General features: G+C 36.7%; 1 protein-coding gene across 4 annotated transcripts in view; it reads right to left on the reverse strand.

Moving 5' to 3' along the window:
- mast1a (microtubule associated serine/threonine kinase 1a) overlaps positions 1-18,445 on the reverse strand; it is an 89,910-nt gene extending 71,465 nt beyond the window's left edge. For all 4 annotated transcript variants that reach the window (XM_028443048.1, XM_028443056.1, XM_028443073.1 and 1 more), the window contains exon 1: positions 17,452-18,445. In XM_028443048.1, the coding sequence (XP_028298849.1) occupies positions 17,452-17,490 (39 nt within the window). In that variant the 5' untranslated portion in view covers positions 17,491-18,445. The remainder of the gene's footprint in view (positions 1-17,451) is intronic.
- Positions 18,446-18,700: the final 255 nt, after the last annotated feature.

Consider the following 18,700-nt stretch of genomic DNA (forward strand, 5'->3'; position numbering starts at 1 on the left):
AAGAAATGACTAACTTTCTGCATTTATTTGTTGTTCTAGGCATATACCTCAGTTAAGTTGCACTAAAGTCATGTTGCACTAAAGTCGAAGTTGGTTTAAAAGCCACAGGCAGATTGTATGTTATTTTTTTATTGTGTAAAATAAGCCAATAAAATATATTTCATACATAATGTTCTCATGTGTACACATTTAATATCGGGATATATCGTACCGTATCATATCGTATCATGACCTATGTATGGGGATACGAATCGTTTCACCAGATGCCAGGCAATACACACCTCTAGTGTGCATATATCTCTATCTACAAAAAAACTATGAAACAGGTACTAGCATCCATAGCCACGTTTTCCTTGTGCTTGGGGAAATTTAGTGCTTTGGCTTTACTTTTAAAAGTGTCAACTCGTTAGAACTAAATGTGTGACTCACTCAGTTGAAAATTGGATTAACAGGGTTTTTTATGTGCATTTCATGCAGTTTGTTGAGTTAGTGATGCTCGCTCCTCTCTACTCTGACACTGAGCCAAAAATGTGGCTCAAAACTTATGTATTGTCATTTCCTCTATTACTTGATGAAGGCACTCTTCTTCTGGCGTAAGCGAGAGGCAGTCTGAAAACAGATCCCTGTTGAGCTCACAGAAACTTTAGACGTGTACAAACCAGCAGGTGGAGTGTAGCATAAGTCAATTTTTTAAAATGTTCCAGCTTTATTTATGACACGAGAACACAACATTGAGGCCTCTGATGTGATTAGGATCTAGTGGGATGAATCTGTTGCCAGTCTCCACCCAATTCCAAACCATTTAGTATTCAGTTCACTTATATCAGGTTACTGTCAATTTTTGTCAGATCGTTCTGCGCATACATATCAAGCCGTTTTCTACCTACTCAACATCCTCTCGAGAAAGATTATATTATTAGGTTTTTTTTCCCTCAGGGGAGGCTTGATCATACGGAGCCTGGCAATGAATAGAAGATAAGCCAAGCGAGCGACGACACTGGAGTCTCCAGACACGAGAGGAGAGAATAAAAACGAAAAGAGTTCCCAATTAGATTTCTAAGCCTCACTTTCTCTCTCCCTCTCCCTCTCAGCTGTCATTGTTGTTTATTGTATAAACAAACAGGCATTAAAAATCCAAACAAAGTCCATCTGAAGAAACACAACTTGACAGGCAGAGCTCCTGTCTCCAAACATACACAGAACAAGATCCCTGCACAACTCAGTAATTGATGTTTGCGTTTTGATTTAAATTTGAGCCTGCACAACGCAAACCCAGCTGTGCAGAATGAATATTTGGTTTTTTTTTACAACAACAACAAAAAACAACAACCCACAGCTCCGTAGTACAGTGATTATTGTAGCACATATCAAAATAGACAGACCAGACCACATTTATTGCGATTGTGTCTGTGAGAAAAAAAAAACTATTTTAACTTCTAAGAGTTTATATCCATGACTGCTGTTTTTCACATTCAGACACAATTTGGTGATCAAAAGGCATATATATATATATATATATATATATATATATATACAGTATATATATATATTATTTATTGTCATTTACTGCTCTTGTATTAAAAACTTTTTGCTATTTTTATAGTGACAGCAAACACAGCACAAAATGAGTTTTGGAAAAGCTTGGAATCTTTTGGATAGGAATCCTACATTAGGCTCCTCTGTTTGGTTTTTTATATTAATGTCTTCACTAGGAGTGTGACGATATCTCGATACGGCAATACATATCGATATTTTTATTTTTTTTCGATTTATTTATTTTTTTATTTTTTCAAAAGCTTTTCTGCTTTTTCACTAAAATGTGCAGGTAGGTCATCACAGAAATGTTGTCACTGTTTGTTGAAGGAACCAATATATTGTTTACTGGAATATTGCACTATAATGGTGTCACTGGTACGAAAGACCCTATTTTTTGTTGACAGAAAGCACTATTGGAGATACTTATTCGTTTACGTTGGTATGTTGACACTTATTTACAGAAATGTTGCACTAAAATAGTGTCACTGTTCATAGGACACTTTTTCAATTTATTGTCTTTCAGAGAAATAAAATAAAAATTGTATTTTTTGACTTAATCTTTTTTTTTCTTGTTATGTCATAGATTATCGCAGATTCATTTCTGACCAATATATTGATAATCGCAGTATCGTCAAATCGTGAGCTTTGCATCTCGTATCGTATCATGAGGTACCCAGAAGTTCCCACCCCTAGTCTTCACAAAGACTACATCTCAGCAGCAGCCACATATCATTGGAGGAAATTGCACTTTAATCAGAAAATCATGTTTAAACCACAATTCTCAGCCAAAGACTTTGATCAAATTGCATTCATTTAACTACAGCACTCTCAATGACTCTGTTAATTCCACACACAGTAGATAAAGATGATGTTTGGATGAAGTTTATCTCAGAATCCTTTGTTTTATTTCCTGAAAGGCTGAGCTCATGTAGGGTTTTAGATGTGTCCCTGTCCCTGAATGTGTCAGAGACATTCATGACAGGAATGATGTTCATTCCGAAGACGCTTCATCTAAAGGGAATAGAGTAAATGTACGTGTTGGTGTTTCAGGGACACATTGTGACAAACCATAACCTGTTAGTCGGAAGGTGTGCTGAAGAAATGAATGTCTTCATTATCAATTTTTAATGAGCTGAGCAGGTGTTGTACCGTGACAAATGTTGTGCAGAGCACATTGATGTAATAAAATATTACACCTTAATTGCTGCGTGTGAAGCGTAAACTTCACCAATGTAATTCACTTCCTCGCTTTGAAATAAAAACACCAGAAAACCTGGATTTTAAAGTGCTATGAAGGGAAAAGAAAAAACGAAATCACATTTAAAAAAAAAAAAACGTGACAGTGTTGCATTTAAAGACAGGATGCGGCTTTCTCTCATTTTTTTCAATGAGAATGACATCATCTGTAATAGTGAGCTGAGCTCGGTCTGGGACGCTGCCACGCTACCTCATCGAGAGGAAGTAAGCCAAGCCAGACTGACTCAGAAAAAGAGCCCCACAGGAGTTGTGTGTGTGTGTATGTGTGTGCGCGTGTGCGTGTGTGTGTGTGTACTCGTGCGTGCGTGTGTGTGCGTACGTGTGTGAGGACACGGGGTGATAAGGGTGGCTAATGGATAAAACCTGAACACCTGCTCCCTCTCACTGTTGGTCTATCAGCAGCTACTGTACACTCTGTTAGCCTGATTGTGGTCACTCTAACATGCTGTTTTCCACCCCAGTTTTTTACAACCACAGCAAGATGTTGTTAACGCCTCTCCTCTTGTCACCAAAGAGGGAAAAATATTTGAAATAAATACTAGTGATGCACTGATATGGACGTAGTAATAAATAATACCTTCTGTGACTGAAAAAATGATCGAAAGAAGAATGTTGGAGGTTAGATGGTTATATTCTGTGGCTGTGCTCGAAATGGCACACTAACGTACTACTCATACTAAGTCTGATGTCAAAATTAGTATGTAGTGCTTTCACATTAGATAGGACGGAAAAATTGAGTACGCGAGAAATACCCAGATATAGTACAATATCAAGACATTTTTTAAGTTTGCACGGTGCGCACACTACTCATACTCAACTGCCCCATGATGCATTGCAAGTGGAACGTGCAATCGTCCTGTGACCGGCTGCAAGCTAAAAGTCAAACATCCCTGTTTCAAAACAAAAGAATCTCTTATTGTCTTCCATTAGTTTTCAACGCTTTTGTAAATAAGGCTCTTAATTTGAAGTTAACCGGAAGTTTTGTCAGAAGCACAATGGCTGGTCTCCGCAAATTTCCAAAATGTTGGCATTCAATGTGTTTCCGCGAGTTTCATGGATCACATGTCCAGATGATAATAGTCTGCTTTGTCACTTTCAGAACTTTTAAAGGTGGCGAATCAACAGAGATATTTAGCCTCAGTGTGCTTCCGCTGTTTGCTGTTGTATGTTCGAAATGCATCTCAGGAAACTTGGAAGTGAACGTCAGTGGGAACATTCATCATCCTAATGCTCCTAACCATACTTATAGTATATAATAGAGAGTATGTGCTAGTGATCACCAATTTTTGTGTGTTTTACATGTATCGGGCAGCATCGGCCGATGCGCGCTGCTGCATTCGCCGATCTACTTCATATACAGAGCAGCTGCCACAGGCTGCTGCGTTGTTGCTGGAGACAGAGGCTGCAGAGTGCAGAGCCCCTCCCCCACTAGCAGAGTATGAAGGAAGCTCTTCAGCCCCAAAGGCAAGTTTGAAACTTTCAAAGGATCTTTTAACTGTTTAACTTAGCGTTGTTGCTACGGATGTAACGATTCACTCAACTCCCGATACAATTCAATTCCCAATACTGGGTTCACGATACAATTCTCTCACGATTTATTTTACTAAATGGGACTGTAGACTGTAAATGGGGGGGGGGGGGGGGGGGGGGGGGGGGAACTAGAAAATACTGCACTACTTCCTTTTATTTTTCATTGTCAAAAGCATCCCTTGATAAACTATTCAAAACAATGCAATTTAACTAAAAATAAATCTTGAATGAAATGAATAACATAAATGAAGAAGAAGCCTTTTATTTAAAATTCTGGTTCCATAGTAAACAATGCAAAACTACATAATAATTCTTTTTCTTTTTAAAAGTGCAACTGAAAATGTATTTTACGCCTTAACAATTGGACTGGCTGCACTGTATTTACGTCAGATATTTGTTTGAACCAGCAGAGGGCGCTGGTAACCCAGTGGTTGGTTGGCATGCAGATATTCTAGCAGTGAAAGAAGAGATGCTATGCTAGCAAACAGAGCTAATATAAAAACGTGACTTTTACAGATATTCACGTAATATTCTTTCAGTGCTAAAGGGGTAAGGAATCATTTATGAACATGTTTAAGAGTAGATGGCGGCCAGAAAGAAAGTAGTACCATATTCCGCCCGCCGCCTCAGCATTTAAACAAGAGGATAAATATATAGCGCCCTCTGCTGTTTAAAAAAGTACTGCGATTCAATTTTCAGAAAATCGATATCAAAGGTGATACCTATGAATCGATTTTTAACTGTCTTACGATTAATCGTTACATCCCTAGTTGTTGCAGATGTATTTAACGAGCAGCTGGCTGGAGGTTTGGCGTGTGTGTCTCTGCTTCTCACTCAGCGCTGCACTGAGAAGAACTTTTTAAAACAAGAATATTTATTCCTGTTAATGTTGATGCAATTTAGAACAGAAACTTGAACAGTTTGTTGCTCAATGCACATCTGACGTCACGTTATTTTCCTCTGCTAATTTATGTTCCGGAGTTGTGTTGGAATGGACTATTATTCAGGGTTTCTTTTTGTTTTTATACTCGATAATCCTGTTAATCTTCAGTCAGGCCAACCTTTGTCAGCTATTTGGATGAACAGTGCTCTTTCATAATATCTCATTAGATGTCTCACACTATTTTTTACTTGTTCTTGTTCTACATCACCTGTTTTATTATTTGTTAAATATTTTTTACTCGTTATCGTTCTACCTCACCTCTGTTAATTTCAATAAATGTTCCTTTTTTTAAAATTGAGACTTGTACCATTTGTTATCATCATTGTGTAATTTTTATGATGTAAATTGAGGGAGCAAAAGTAGTATCGGCTCCAAATATCGGCTCAAGAAAATCGGCAGTCCGTATCGGTCATCAGCTAAGGCTGATCGAAAAAAAAATAATAAAAATTGGTATCGGCCCTAAAAAAAATCCATATCGGTCGATCCATAGTTTGTGCTCTATATTGAGTTTCTAGTGCATAGTAAGCAGAGTATGCTAGTTCTAACACAGCCTGTGTGCGGCTGAGGCAGAGGAGGTGTTTACATCACATCACTCATGCTTGGCACAAAGGCAAATAACAAACACACGTCGAGGTTAAATGAAATAAAGACTTTGAGGATTGCTAATGGGATTGTTGATTAAGTCAATGATGATATACGCACAGATGCAACACTTCTTGTTCAAACTGCAGGCATTGAATCACTTTCTCCTTGTCTGACAAATACAGATGTACACCTATGCTGTTTCCAGCTGGTAAGGGAGAATTCATTTTATTCATATGTAATCCTGATTACTAACATAAACTAAGCAAACTCAATGGGGCTTTACAGTATAGATAAAAGCTGCCGTTCCGCAACACGTCATCAAGCCATGATGCTTGGCAGATTACAGACTATACAGCCCATCTTTAAACAATCATAAAATGAATTCGGCGCATAGAAGGGACTTTTAATAAGTACATTCAGAAGCTTTTGTACAGTCTGTGCTGTCTCTCGTCTCCTCTCCCTTTCTCTTTTGTCCTGCTGTCAGCTTGGCTTTGGAAATCACTGACACTAATCAGTGATTCCCAGTTCAACCAGACCTGACAGTTATCTCTCTACCCCGTTCAGTTCTCTACACTAACATGATCATGTGTGAATGGCATGTGTTTTTCTTTAAATATTTCAATGAAGCTGTTAAACCACAAGAACTTTTAGATCTGGATGACATGCAGGTACAACTTTAAAAATGTGAGCTATGCGGTTAAGCAGCTTTATGTTTGCTATGATTGCTGCACTTAGATAATGGTGTTGGGTGAATTTACAGTAAGTCAACTGAATTTCAGCCAAAAGTTGTCTAGCAGCAGGACAATTACAGAGATTCATTTGGGCGAGTACATGACTGATGAAGGAACTGTTGGACAGTGGTTGGAAGATTCTGACTGGCAAAAGCAAAATGATGTATTATGTGCCTCGTAACTCTAATTTCAATCTACTAGGGGTGTGACGATACACTCAGCTCATGAGACGAGAGGAGACGAGATGAGACGAGACACGATATTGGGTTCATATGAACGATACGAGACAAGATTTTAAGGAGACTACAATGACAAAATATATGACTGGACCAACAGACTTTTATTTAACCGAGTTGCACATGTATTTTGAAATGTTTTATTAGAACTCTTTACATTCATGGTGTAAGCATGAGCTTTTAATAAACTTCTTCCACAAATTGAGACTAAAACTAAAATGTATAAAAGTTAAAATAAAATAAATACAATTATATGTTTCTTTCTTTTTTTTTTTTTAAGTGTAAACAAAAATATGTGCAAAACCAAATTAAAGTACTACTCTGTCAATACAGAGTGCAAATAGTGCAAACAGAGCCTGCCCATGTATGTCATTAACAACAAGCTGCAACTACACAGCCTTGTTCTTTTAACTGTTAATAATGGCTAGACATAGCAAATGTGCATTACTGCCCCCACAGGTCACAAATAGAAGTTTGGATGGGTCACAAAAAAAAAAATCAAAAGAATTGAAAACATTTTTTAAAAATCTCGTGGCTCTGGATCTCGTCACACCCCTACAATCTACCTAATTATATTTATTTGTCAACTGTGAACTTATGTTCTACCATTACCTGTACACACTCCAGGTTAAGCTACTTTTTTATAGGTGATACAGTGAAGCACTGCAACCCTCACAGGCGCCCATCTACACAAAATCAGCTTTTACATTTGAATGAAATATGTACAACCCCAATGCGTTAATGTTAGCCTTATTCATTTTCTCATCAGCAGATTTGACACGTCGATTAAAAGACAGCACAATGAATGGTGAAAACAGGCTGCCACTTGGTTTTTGTAGGTCGTTTCCGTGAGTATATATTTATCCAGTGATGCAGTGAAGGCCAACTGGAAGCTAAAGAGAAGAAAAATAATAAGCTTTTGCTCTGGGCAGACGCAAGGCTTCTGTTGTGTTTCCACTGCCAACACTGAAGGCAGATTGCAAGACAAATGCCACAGCGTATTTTCTAACAAGCCATGGATGTGACTAAAGAGCCGATACAAGGTGTTCATACAGAGGTCATAAATAATGCAACAGTTCAAATGAGTCCGGAGCACACGCTTATCTTTGTTACTTTCTCTTTACCCGGTAAGTAAGTAATGGACAACACTAATGTTTCTTGAATATTTGGTGGGTATTAATTATTGAAAAAGGGTTTTTGGAATTCCCCAAATACATTCTGGTCCCATCAGGTGCATTGATGTACCCTGTTCTTTCCCAAGTACAGACGCTAACCTCACTGATTAATCCTCACATCAGACGATTGTGGAGAGGCAGTGAGTGAAAAGACTTGGCAATAAGAGTGGGTTCTTCTGTAGTCATCGCACTCTTATCCCTTTTGCTTAACATGTTGAAAATGGGCTCGGCGCCCGGGACTAAACATTAGACAGATGATGCCAGTAAGTGTGTGTGTGTGTGTGTGTGTGTGTGTGTGTGTGTGTGTGTGTGTGTGTGTGTGTGTGTGTGTGTGTGTGTGTATGTGTGTGTGTGTGTGTGTGTGTTAATCAGAGTTTGAAAGATGTGGGACTATGTCTAGAGATGTGTTTGTATTTGTTAGTGTGTGTGTGAGCATACAGTTTAAGTAAGTACACTCTGCTCACCTCCTGCTACTCAGGACAGATTGACAAACTTCCACAGATGGACAAAGTGCACCTCTTTTCACCCTAAAACGTCTGTGTTTTATGCAAGTTTGCAACACATTCTCACTCCCAACTCGTCACATATCGACGTTCGGGAGGGTACCCTTGGCGTAACATAGTCGGCCCGTGGCAAAATGCCTTATTTTAAGATAGATTGTGGCTTTACTATTGTTTTTATTACATTTCTAGTGAGAAATGTACCCATAACTTATGATTATGGTTAGATTTAGGGTTCAGGTTAGAAGTCTTATTTTGAAAGGTTGCGGTGAAAAGCAGCTTAGGGATCCTCAGCGTTGAAAATGAACGCCAAGTGGGTACCCGGTGCGTCAAATACTGACGCTAATGGGTCGTTCCGGAACGACGATATGTGACGAGTTGGGAGTGAGACTGGGTTGTTTTATGACAGTGGACCAAATGGTGAAAAGGTTCAAATAAAGATGGGTAATATTTATTTTTTTGTTGATAGTGTTGTGTAAGATAGAGCCTTTCTGTTAATAAATTGTTCATCCATAGTTGCGCAAATAATGGTGTTTTGACTTATTTTATTCATTGTTATTAGTTTAAAGTACTAATTTGCTCAGAGCCTGTTCTTGAGTTGAACCTGTGGACCGAGTGCCAGTGAAACGCTTTCTCACTGCTTCTTATCTTTGTCAACACTTGTTTCCAAAACTCATCAAGTGAATATTTTATAGCTGTGTTATTATAATACTTAATATAATGATTCACAGAAGGAGGCAGGCAGTAACTGTAACTCTCTATAGGATCCATGTTGTTCACATACCCTTAAGCTGGATTTGCTTTTTACTTTTCTTTCATTTAAATCATCAACAAAAACATTTTGTTTGTTTTCATAAAATTATTTTTGATCTATTTTTGTTTTATTCATGAGGATTATTAAATTAAAATGTCTTATCAGGTATATTATTAATTGTATTTGTAACATGAAATATTGTAGTTGATGTGATTGTTCTGTATTTTATTGTTGTCTCTGTGGACCCCAGGAAGACGAGGTGGTTTGCGTAAAAACAAATGAGGATCCTTAATAAAAACATTTTTTTGAATATATATATATATACATACAAATGCCATTTAAAATGTATTAAAATGGAAAAATATTACTTTATTTTACTTTGGAAAATTCTATTTATACTGGTTTTCTATTACAGTAATTGTAACTAATTTGAGTACAGAATTGGCACCATTCCAATGCAAAACTCTTTTGAAACTGTCGAATATTGAAGAAGTAAGATAATATACAACATAAGAGCATCCCATCTAATATTGTGTAATTACAATTGTTTACTTACAAGTTTGAATCACACCTTGTGAGTGTCATTACTGGGTGGTACTGCAGCAAATTCATTATTAGACATTACAATAAATGCAATATTATGATATTTATGCACATAAACCTGTTCTTTGCTGAATTCAAATTAAAATAAACATGATTCAAAGTTGAATTTCAGTATAATACTGATTAGTTCAGGGTTGGAAGTCAAAGATGGCCAATGAAACATAGTTAAGGTCCTATAATTTCCACATTTACGGAATCGTGGGCGGAATCATGGAATCAATCAACCAATGCAATGGGGAAATGTTTCCGGGGGACCTGGTAGTGAAATAAGTGATGCTTCCTTGCGTCCGTTTGTTTTTCTTTAATCATTACAGCCTGGAATGATGTCATCAGGATCATTTAAATTCCAAAACCATTGATTCCTGAGGGGGAATTGGGTGACATTTATGCTGTTCTCATACATCTTTATATGACATGAATAATTAAAAAGGAGCAGTCAGAATAATCCATGTCAGTACAATTTACATCTAATTTGACATATATTTTTGTTTAATTATGGTTTTCTTTTTTATTAGTATTTATTTTGTTTTCACACAGGAGTTAAAAACTAATATTTTCTGAGAAAATGTATGAGTATTTCTAAAAAAAAACAAAAAAAACTGAATTTAAATATGTGGAAAACAGAATTTGGAAAAGAAGAAAATAGATGTTAGATGTTATAGGGCCCTAAATGTTACATGTACACAGTCATTTCCAAATTCCCATCTTTCTCCCATTCTGGGTTGAAAGTAGATCTGGGCTGTAAGGAGATCCACATACTGTAATAGCCACTTAAAAGGGATCCACTGTAGTCCACAGCTGCTGCCTACGTCTAATCTAGACAGTCTCCCAGTCCACCCCCACCTCCTCCCAGCTGGGAGCCCTTTCAGCCCCGTCCTGCTGCCGGTGGTTGGTCTTCCTCCCCGAGGGCACACAGGGCTGTTAGGCCACCATTAGTTTTGCTAATGGGCCTGACAACTGCACCACATCCTCAACATTTAGACCTCCTCTGACTGAGATATGGATATCGACCACTTCAATAGAAATGGATGGCAAAAGCAGGAAGGCGGAGGTCGATTTGATGTGTACACACCAGCTTAAATGTTGTGCACTTACACACAGAAACAAGCCCAGACAAAACGCTCAGCGTAGACACAGGCCAGTACTTGCAATCCTGCACACATCTTGTCAGTATCTGTGTTTGTTTCTTGGGCTCAAGTGTGGGTGTGTGTCAGAAAAATGATGTATTGAACTCAAATATTATTGTTTCCATTCAATCGTCTCCTGCTCCCTTTCCTGCCTGCATGTCTTTTCCCTTACACCTCACTTATAATCATGTTAAAAGTTATGCGTGGTATTCCTACACAAATAACTATGGTGCAACAAATAGCGCGTCATTGAGGAGTGGAGTTCAGACTCACAGATGTTCTTAAAACCAATAAATGACAGATGTTTGTTAGGCTTACCCGTACCAGTAAGAGTACTACTTTAGTTCAATGTTTAAACATGTAATTCCTGACAATTAGGGGTGACTACCTTAAGTTTAGCTAATTACAACTTATAAAAACAGTCTCATTCCAAAACATTAAAAGTAATTAATTGTCAATAAATACAAAACCAAACTTCTGGGAATAATATTTGAAAGTAAGCTAATTTGGTCCAAACCAGGGGTGTGTATTGCCTGGCATATGGCGATACAATTCGTATCCCGATACGATACGATATGATATATCCCGATATTAAAGTATAAGGCGATGATTGTGATTTTTTATTTATTTTTTTTAACATATGACGTAAGAAACAACTAATCTGTAAATGTGTACACCTTCATGAGAACATTATGTCTGAAATATATTTTATTGGCATATTTTACACTCAAAACATTGGCTTTAACATGCCATGTGTCAACAATTTAAAATAAAAAAATAACATACAATCTGCATGTGGCTTTTAAACCAACTTTGACTTTAGTGCAACATGACTTTAGTGCAACTTAACTGATGTATACAGTATGTCTAGAACAACAAATAAATGCAGAAAGTTAGTACTTTCTTTTTAGATTTTTTTGAAAAAACACAAGCTGGTCAACATGCTCAGGTTTCAGCACATTTCTTTGTGCAGTTACAATGTCTCCTGTAGTGGAAAAGACGTTCCTGGTTAAATAAAGGTAAAAAAAGTCTATCTTTTTTAAATCAATATGGTTGCATTTTCAATCAATACGAGAATCGCATGACATTATATCGTGATATATTGCAGAATTTATTTTTTTCAGCACCCCTAGTCCAAACACATTGAAAAAATAATAAATAAAATGGAATGGAATGGAAATCTTGCAATGATAAGGAGATGCTCAGGTTTCCTACCTATAAATGGAAGGGTAAGTGTCATCAATAGTGTCGTTCTATCACACTTGAACTATTGCTCAGAGGTTTGGTCGTGTTCGGCCACATCACACACACACATACGCAAAGTGCAAATTGTGCAGAAAAAGGCAGCACTGTGTCTACTGCGTTGTCCACACCAAACGAGCATAAATCAAATGCATAACTGTCTGTCATCATGGTTAAAGTTAAAGAACAGATGTATTGCCACATTACTTGTTTTTATTAGAAAAATGTCTGCGACTCAAAAGCCAAGGATTTTATTAAAATGAATGTCTTTTAGTTCTGATGAACACGTATATAAAACAAGGCATGTTACGGAAGGTAGAGTCACTCTACCTAAAGCAAAGACAAATACATTTAAAAGTTCGGTAATGTACAGGGCCATGATGACATAGAATGTTCTTCCAAAAAAAAAAAAAATTAGGGCTGAACGATTAATTGAATTTCCGATATCATCGCGATATAAAACACAATTTTCTAATCGCAAAGGCAGCATTTTTTTTTTTCTTGTCCTGTCTTGTACTGTCCTGTTAAGTTCAGAGAGTTTAAGAAGTTTCATGAAACAAAAGTTAGTTAGACATGTTGAAGTAAAGCCACAGATTTGTTTGCTTTTTTGTTATAATCTGTGCTTTAACGTTTAAATAAATCTGAACTTGTTTATTATGAAACAGATTGATTTATTGCTTGTGTTCGTTGAAAAATACCCGACAAGAGGCCCTTGAAAAAATAATTGCATATTAAATCGCAATATTAAGGAAAAAATTAGATTAGATTAGATTAGCAATTAGATTATTTCCTACTATAAATGTATATGTATATTGATAAACGACTGTAAATGTATATCGATATATTGTAAATGTATACTGCTAAATAATCAATCATCTGATGTTAAAAGCCACATGTTAATTGGAGCTAGGTCCGACTGTATGAATGTTGTTTTTGTTTTGTTTTGCTATGTAAAATGTTTTAGTTGTTGTTTGTTTGCTTTGTTGTGTGAAGTGTTATATGTAATTGTACAGTGCATTAATAAGACAGTTGTATTGGGTGTGGATTCCAGGAAGAGTAGCAATGGCTCGAGCCAAAGCTAATGGAGACCCAAATAAAAATGTTTGTTATTATTACTTTGTTTTTTCCTCAAACTTGATTTATTCTCGGTTCTTAAAAAAGTGCTGCTGCAGATTTTTTTTCAACAAAGTTGTTTTTTTTTTTTTTTACCTCATAAGCTGTCCTGAAATGCCGGACTCTGTGACACGGTGTGACCACACCGTGCAAACAAAGCCTATTATTAGTGCATGGTGAGAACTACTGTATCTCTCTCTCTCTTTCTATTTTGAAAAGCAAAAAAAATATCAAACATCTCAGTCTAAATGCCACCAACATATGAACAGAGAGAGATCTTTAGCAGAGCTAAATGAGTGCAGTTGAACAGAGTATATAGGAGATAGCCTCAAAATGACAGGGTGTCTAGACTAACTCCATCCAAGATGAGCACCTATCACTGCATCTTTCATTTACAGATGCTGCCTGGCTGTAGGAACTCTGGAGCTTGGGGAGTGGAAACTTTTACCCTGCATCCCACTCTACAAGCTCAACCATAACAGCTGTGCTGGAATTCCACTGTCTATATTACACATAAATGATAAGAGATCACCTAGAGCCAGATATCTAGTGGTAACATGACTTTAACTGTAAACAAATTCAAGAAACATTTGAGTTCTACAGTCTCTGTTATCTTTGACTACTTTTAGCTGATATGTTTCATGTTATGCTATGGTTATTATTAGCGGTGGGTACCTCACGATACGATACGATACGATACGATACAAAGCTCACGGTAATGATTATCTCACGATATGACAATACTGCGATCATCGATATATTGGTCAGAAATCAATCTACGATAATATATGACATAGCAAAAAAAAAAAGATGAAGTGAAAAAATACAATTTTTATTTTTTATCTCTGAAAGACAATAAATTGAAAAAGTGTCCTAATTACAGTGACACTATTTTAGTGCAACATTTCTGTAAATAAGTGTCAACATACCAACGTAAACGAATAAGTATCTCCAATAGTGCTTTCTGTAAACAAAAAATAGGGTCTTTCTTACCAGTGACACCAGTATAGTGCAATATTCCAGTAAACAATATATTGGTTCCTTCAACAAACAGTGACAAAATTTATGTGAAGATGTACCTGCACCTTTTAGTGAAAAAGCAGAAAAAAATAATAATAATTGATAGCACGAGCATATCGATAATAGATCGTGCGAAAAAAATGTTGCGATATATCGCCGTATCAAGATATCGTCACACTCCTAGTTAATATAGAGTAATGGCCTGGGGCCATCTTATATCATGCAAACACACAGAAAATTTAATATTTCACAGTCGATATAGAGTCTCAGTTGTTAGTCAATGTCAACAGATGACTCATTATCTTCACCTTAGCTTGACAATACACACTAGGGGTGTTGAAAAAAATCGATTCGCCGATATTTACGTCGCGCGATTCTCGGATCGATTAAAAATGCATCCATATTGATTTTTTTTTTTTTTTTCTTTTTAAGGAAAAAAACATGCTGAGCAGTGGGCATGTTGACCAGCTTGTGTTTTTTTCCAAAAAAATCTTAAAAGAAAGTACTAACTTTCAGCATTTATTTGTTGATCTAGACATATATACCTCAGTTAAGTTGCACTAAAGTCAAAGTTGGTTTAAAAGCCACAGGCAGATCGTATGTTAAATATATTTAATACATAATGTTCTCATGAAGGTGTACACATTTACAGATGAGCTGTTTCTTAAGTCATATATATACATATATATATAAAATAGCAATAATGGCCTTATACTTTAATATCGGGATGTATCGAATCGTGACCTATGTATCGGGATACGAATTGTATCGCCAGATGCCAGGCAATACACACCCCTAATACACACGTAAAGTACTGTAGGGCTTGTATTCAAGTCCCCATTCAAATATTCCCAAATTCCCAAATACAATTCTCATTTTTCCGTTTCAAAATATCCATTTCTGTTTTATTTCCATCCTATCAGCTTTCTCTAATTTGATGCAACAACTGTTAGAATAAACGTCCCAAGATCCTGCCAAAATGCCTAATAGGGATTAATTAGTTAAATCTTGTAATCAATTTCATTTTTTCCAGGCTTCAGAAGTGCAAGACAAAATGAATTATGCTCAAATGACCAAGCAAACTCATAGGATCTTGTCATGAGAGACTTTGTACACGATTTGATACATCGGTCTCTTTATCTCTTCCAAACATTAGTTCAGCTAACCAATATGAAAACATGGTGAAGATGGGTGCTATTCAAGCTTCACGAAGTTATTTCCATGACTTATTGGTTATCACAGAAAATGAAAGGCCCCAGTGCAGTGTCTTAAGTCTCTCTGATGATGTCAATCATACATTTCAAAAGCTTGAAAAATCCATCCCTCATCTTCGTCACTGTTTACCTTGATCAGGGTCAAAGGGCACACAAGCCTATCACATATTTCTTTAGCGCTCACTGCCATCTATACATGTCATGGTCCCTTGTAGTGACACTAAAAAACACACTCTCACTTGTAACTGACACAAACTGCACATCTCATTGGGAGGAAGTAAGAATACTTCCACTGCTGATAGCAAACCCATCCCCAAAATGTGTTTGATATGAAGTCTTTATTACTAGTGTTTGTGGACTTTATACAAAAATATTTCTGCTTGGAGCCTTGCACAACAAGAGCCCAGAAATGTGTTGTTTACTAAAATGATATTATAAAGACCAAGCGTAGAGAAATGCTCGATATTAATCGGTCTGGATTAAATGGAGTACATCTTTTTTTTATTGGCACAAAGAGAAATTTAACTGATTAACTTAATTGTAGTTTGTATATTTGGTCGTCTGAACTTTGACAGGAACAGATCTATTATTTTTGTTGTCTGTGACCAAAGTATAGATGAAGTAATTTTCATAGCAGCCGCATCTCATTAACTATGAAGCCAATTGCTTGCTTTATTACCGACCAGAGAAATGATGCATGATCAGTTATTAGATCCATTTTGATGCATCACTACTAATCACTTGCTGAATTATTTCGATAAGAACTGAAGGTTTATTGATAACTTGCCAATTGCTAGCTGAGAAAAGAATATTAAATGTATGATATTTTGTGATTTTTTTTGTGTGTGTGTGTGTGTGTGTGTGTGTGTGTGTGTGTGTGTGTGTGTGTGTGTGTGTGTGTGTGTGTGTGTGTGACGATATCAAAAATCGATGTTTCTCCATAGAGTCAATTATTGTAAATATATTCTTGCACTTTCATGTGCATTTGAAATAAATGTCAAACCGTCTGACTGGTTTGAAATATGCATTGTTTTTATTTTGGAACTATGGCTCCTATAACTATGGATTTAAATGATGCAAGTTTTTTTTTGGTTCCAGCAGTTTTTAAGTATGAAGTGTCTATTGATACAAAAACATATCAATAGACCCCGGGACTATTCGTACTTCAGAATCAGAATCGGAATCAACTTTATTGACCAAGCAATGTATTGAATACACACGAGGAATTTGTCTTGGTGACCTGTGCTCTCTCTGATAGTGTAAACATTAAATAATAACAATCAACTAGAATAAAGAAAAATAAATAAAAAAGAAGTGTAACATAAATATAAAGAGCAGTTAGACTAATAATAACAATCAACTAGAAAAAAGAAAAATAAATAAATAAAGAAGTATAAACATAAATATAAAGAGTAGCTAGACTAATATGTGCAAACTAAATAAAATAACAAGATAATAATAATAATAGTAATAATAATAATAATAATAATAATAATAATGAAATGAAATAAAAATACAATAATAATAATAAGATATTAGTGCAGTAGTGCAGTTGAACATTTAAATGAAAATATTTGCAAGTGGTTCAAACTTTTTGACACCCTTTGTTAAATGAATATGACAAAATTCAGCAAAATCATCAGTCAGTGTACTGATTTTTTTCCAGTATACACATCATTATAAATAATGAAAACAGCATTTAAAAAAAAAAAAAAAAAAACTAACCCCTATACCAGGATAGATTCGAACCAGTTACAAACCCCTCCTCCTTTACCTTAACACTGATAAAAATAAATAAATAAATAAATAAAACTGCTTCAATTCGAGTGAAATGTGAGTTAAATCAGGGAGATATCAGCTTTTATCCAATGAAAGGTAAAATTACCTGCAGTCTCCTCCTTCTGATGATCCCAGAGTCATCCATGGCGCGTGTCCGCTCGTGACTCCCGCGTGTCCAAAAAAGAAATGCGAGTAAAGTCTCGCGTGATTTTATCTCGAGTATTTACTGAGACTCGGGCTGTGGTTGATGTCACCGTCCAACACCAAAAAAAAAAAAGCAAACGATTGTCAGCAGTTCTCGTTCAACTGAAGTCCAACCGTGGTTGGATCAATAAATGGGAGGATAAAAGCAACGCAGGGGGATTACTTTTAAAATGTTCATCTCAACTTAAAAGCTGTCTTTAAGCCTCCATCCACTGCTGGAGAGCAGAGACAGACAGTGCTGAGTAAGCAGGTTTAGAGATCAGTGCGACCTGCGTGAACTTAAGTCCAGCTGACAAACACAGCAGAGATCCTTCAGACGAGGCCAGACTCTCATAGCAGAGGTTATTATTATTATCATCATCACACCAGAGAAGCGCAGCTTGTCACCATCTAATGCACCAATAACATCCAAAATAAATCACCTCTACCACTGTCATCATTTGAAAGGCTTCAGATGTGCAGAAAGCTGCAGAGATCCTCTCCATCACAGGCAGAGAAAGCACCAGTGCATGGATGGAGTAGCGTGCACTGCACTGCACTGCATGCACACTGCTGCACATCACTGCTCCTCCGGTGCAATAAAAAAGGCTCCATAATTCAACAACAGCGTCGACGAACATACGCGGAAATCCGTCCGAACGTTACCAAAAATTAAGAAAATAAACACGTCGCTGGAAAAAAGACGGAACGGTGACGGAGGTGTCCGCTCTGCGGTGTCACATCCACGGTGATCTCACTCCTCTCCCGATGATTTTCAGAGGAAAAACAGCTCCGTGGCCGCTAAGCAGTCTCTGCTCCATCCTCAGCATCAAGCTCACCACCCACTTCCTACTACCAGATGACAATTAACCCCTTCACCGCCGGAATGTGACAGTAACGCGGTGTGTGCTGAGGACAGGCTATGGCACGTGAGTGTGAATAATCATTAGTAGAGTCGGACGGTATACGATACTGGGTATAACCGAGAGGCAACATTTTAATAAGAGTGAAAAAGACACAAAAATGCAGTTGTAAGAATAAGCATGCTTTTATTCAACTAACTCTGGCCTTATTTACATATAATCTGGTATTTTTTTTTTTTGCTTTCGCCTTTATTGGTCAAATATGTCGATACATTTATGAAATTTGTCCTTTATTGTCCTCTATTGAAT

This window comes from Gouania willdenowi, chromosome 1 (genome assembly GCF_900634775.1).
Source record: "Gouania willdenowi chromosome 1, fGouWil2.1, whole genome shotgun sequence".
Classification (NCBI taxonomy): Eukaryota; Metazoa; Chordata; class Actinopteri; order Blenniiformes; family Gobiesocidae; genus Gouania; species Gouania willdenowi.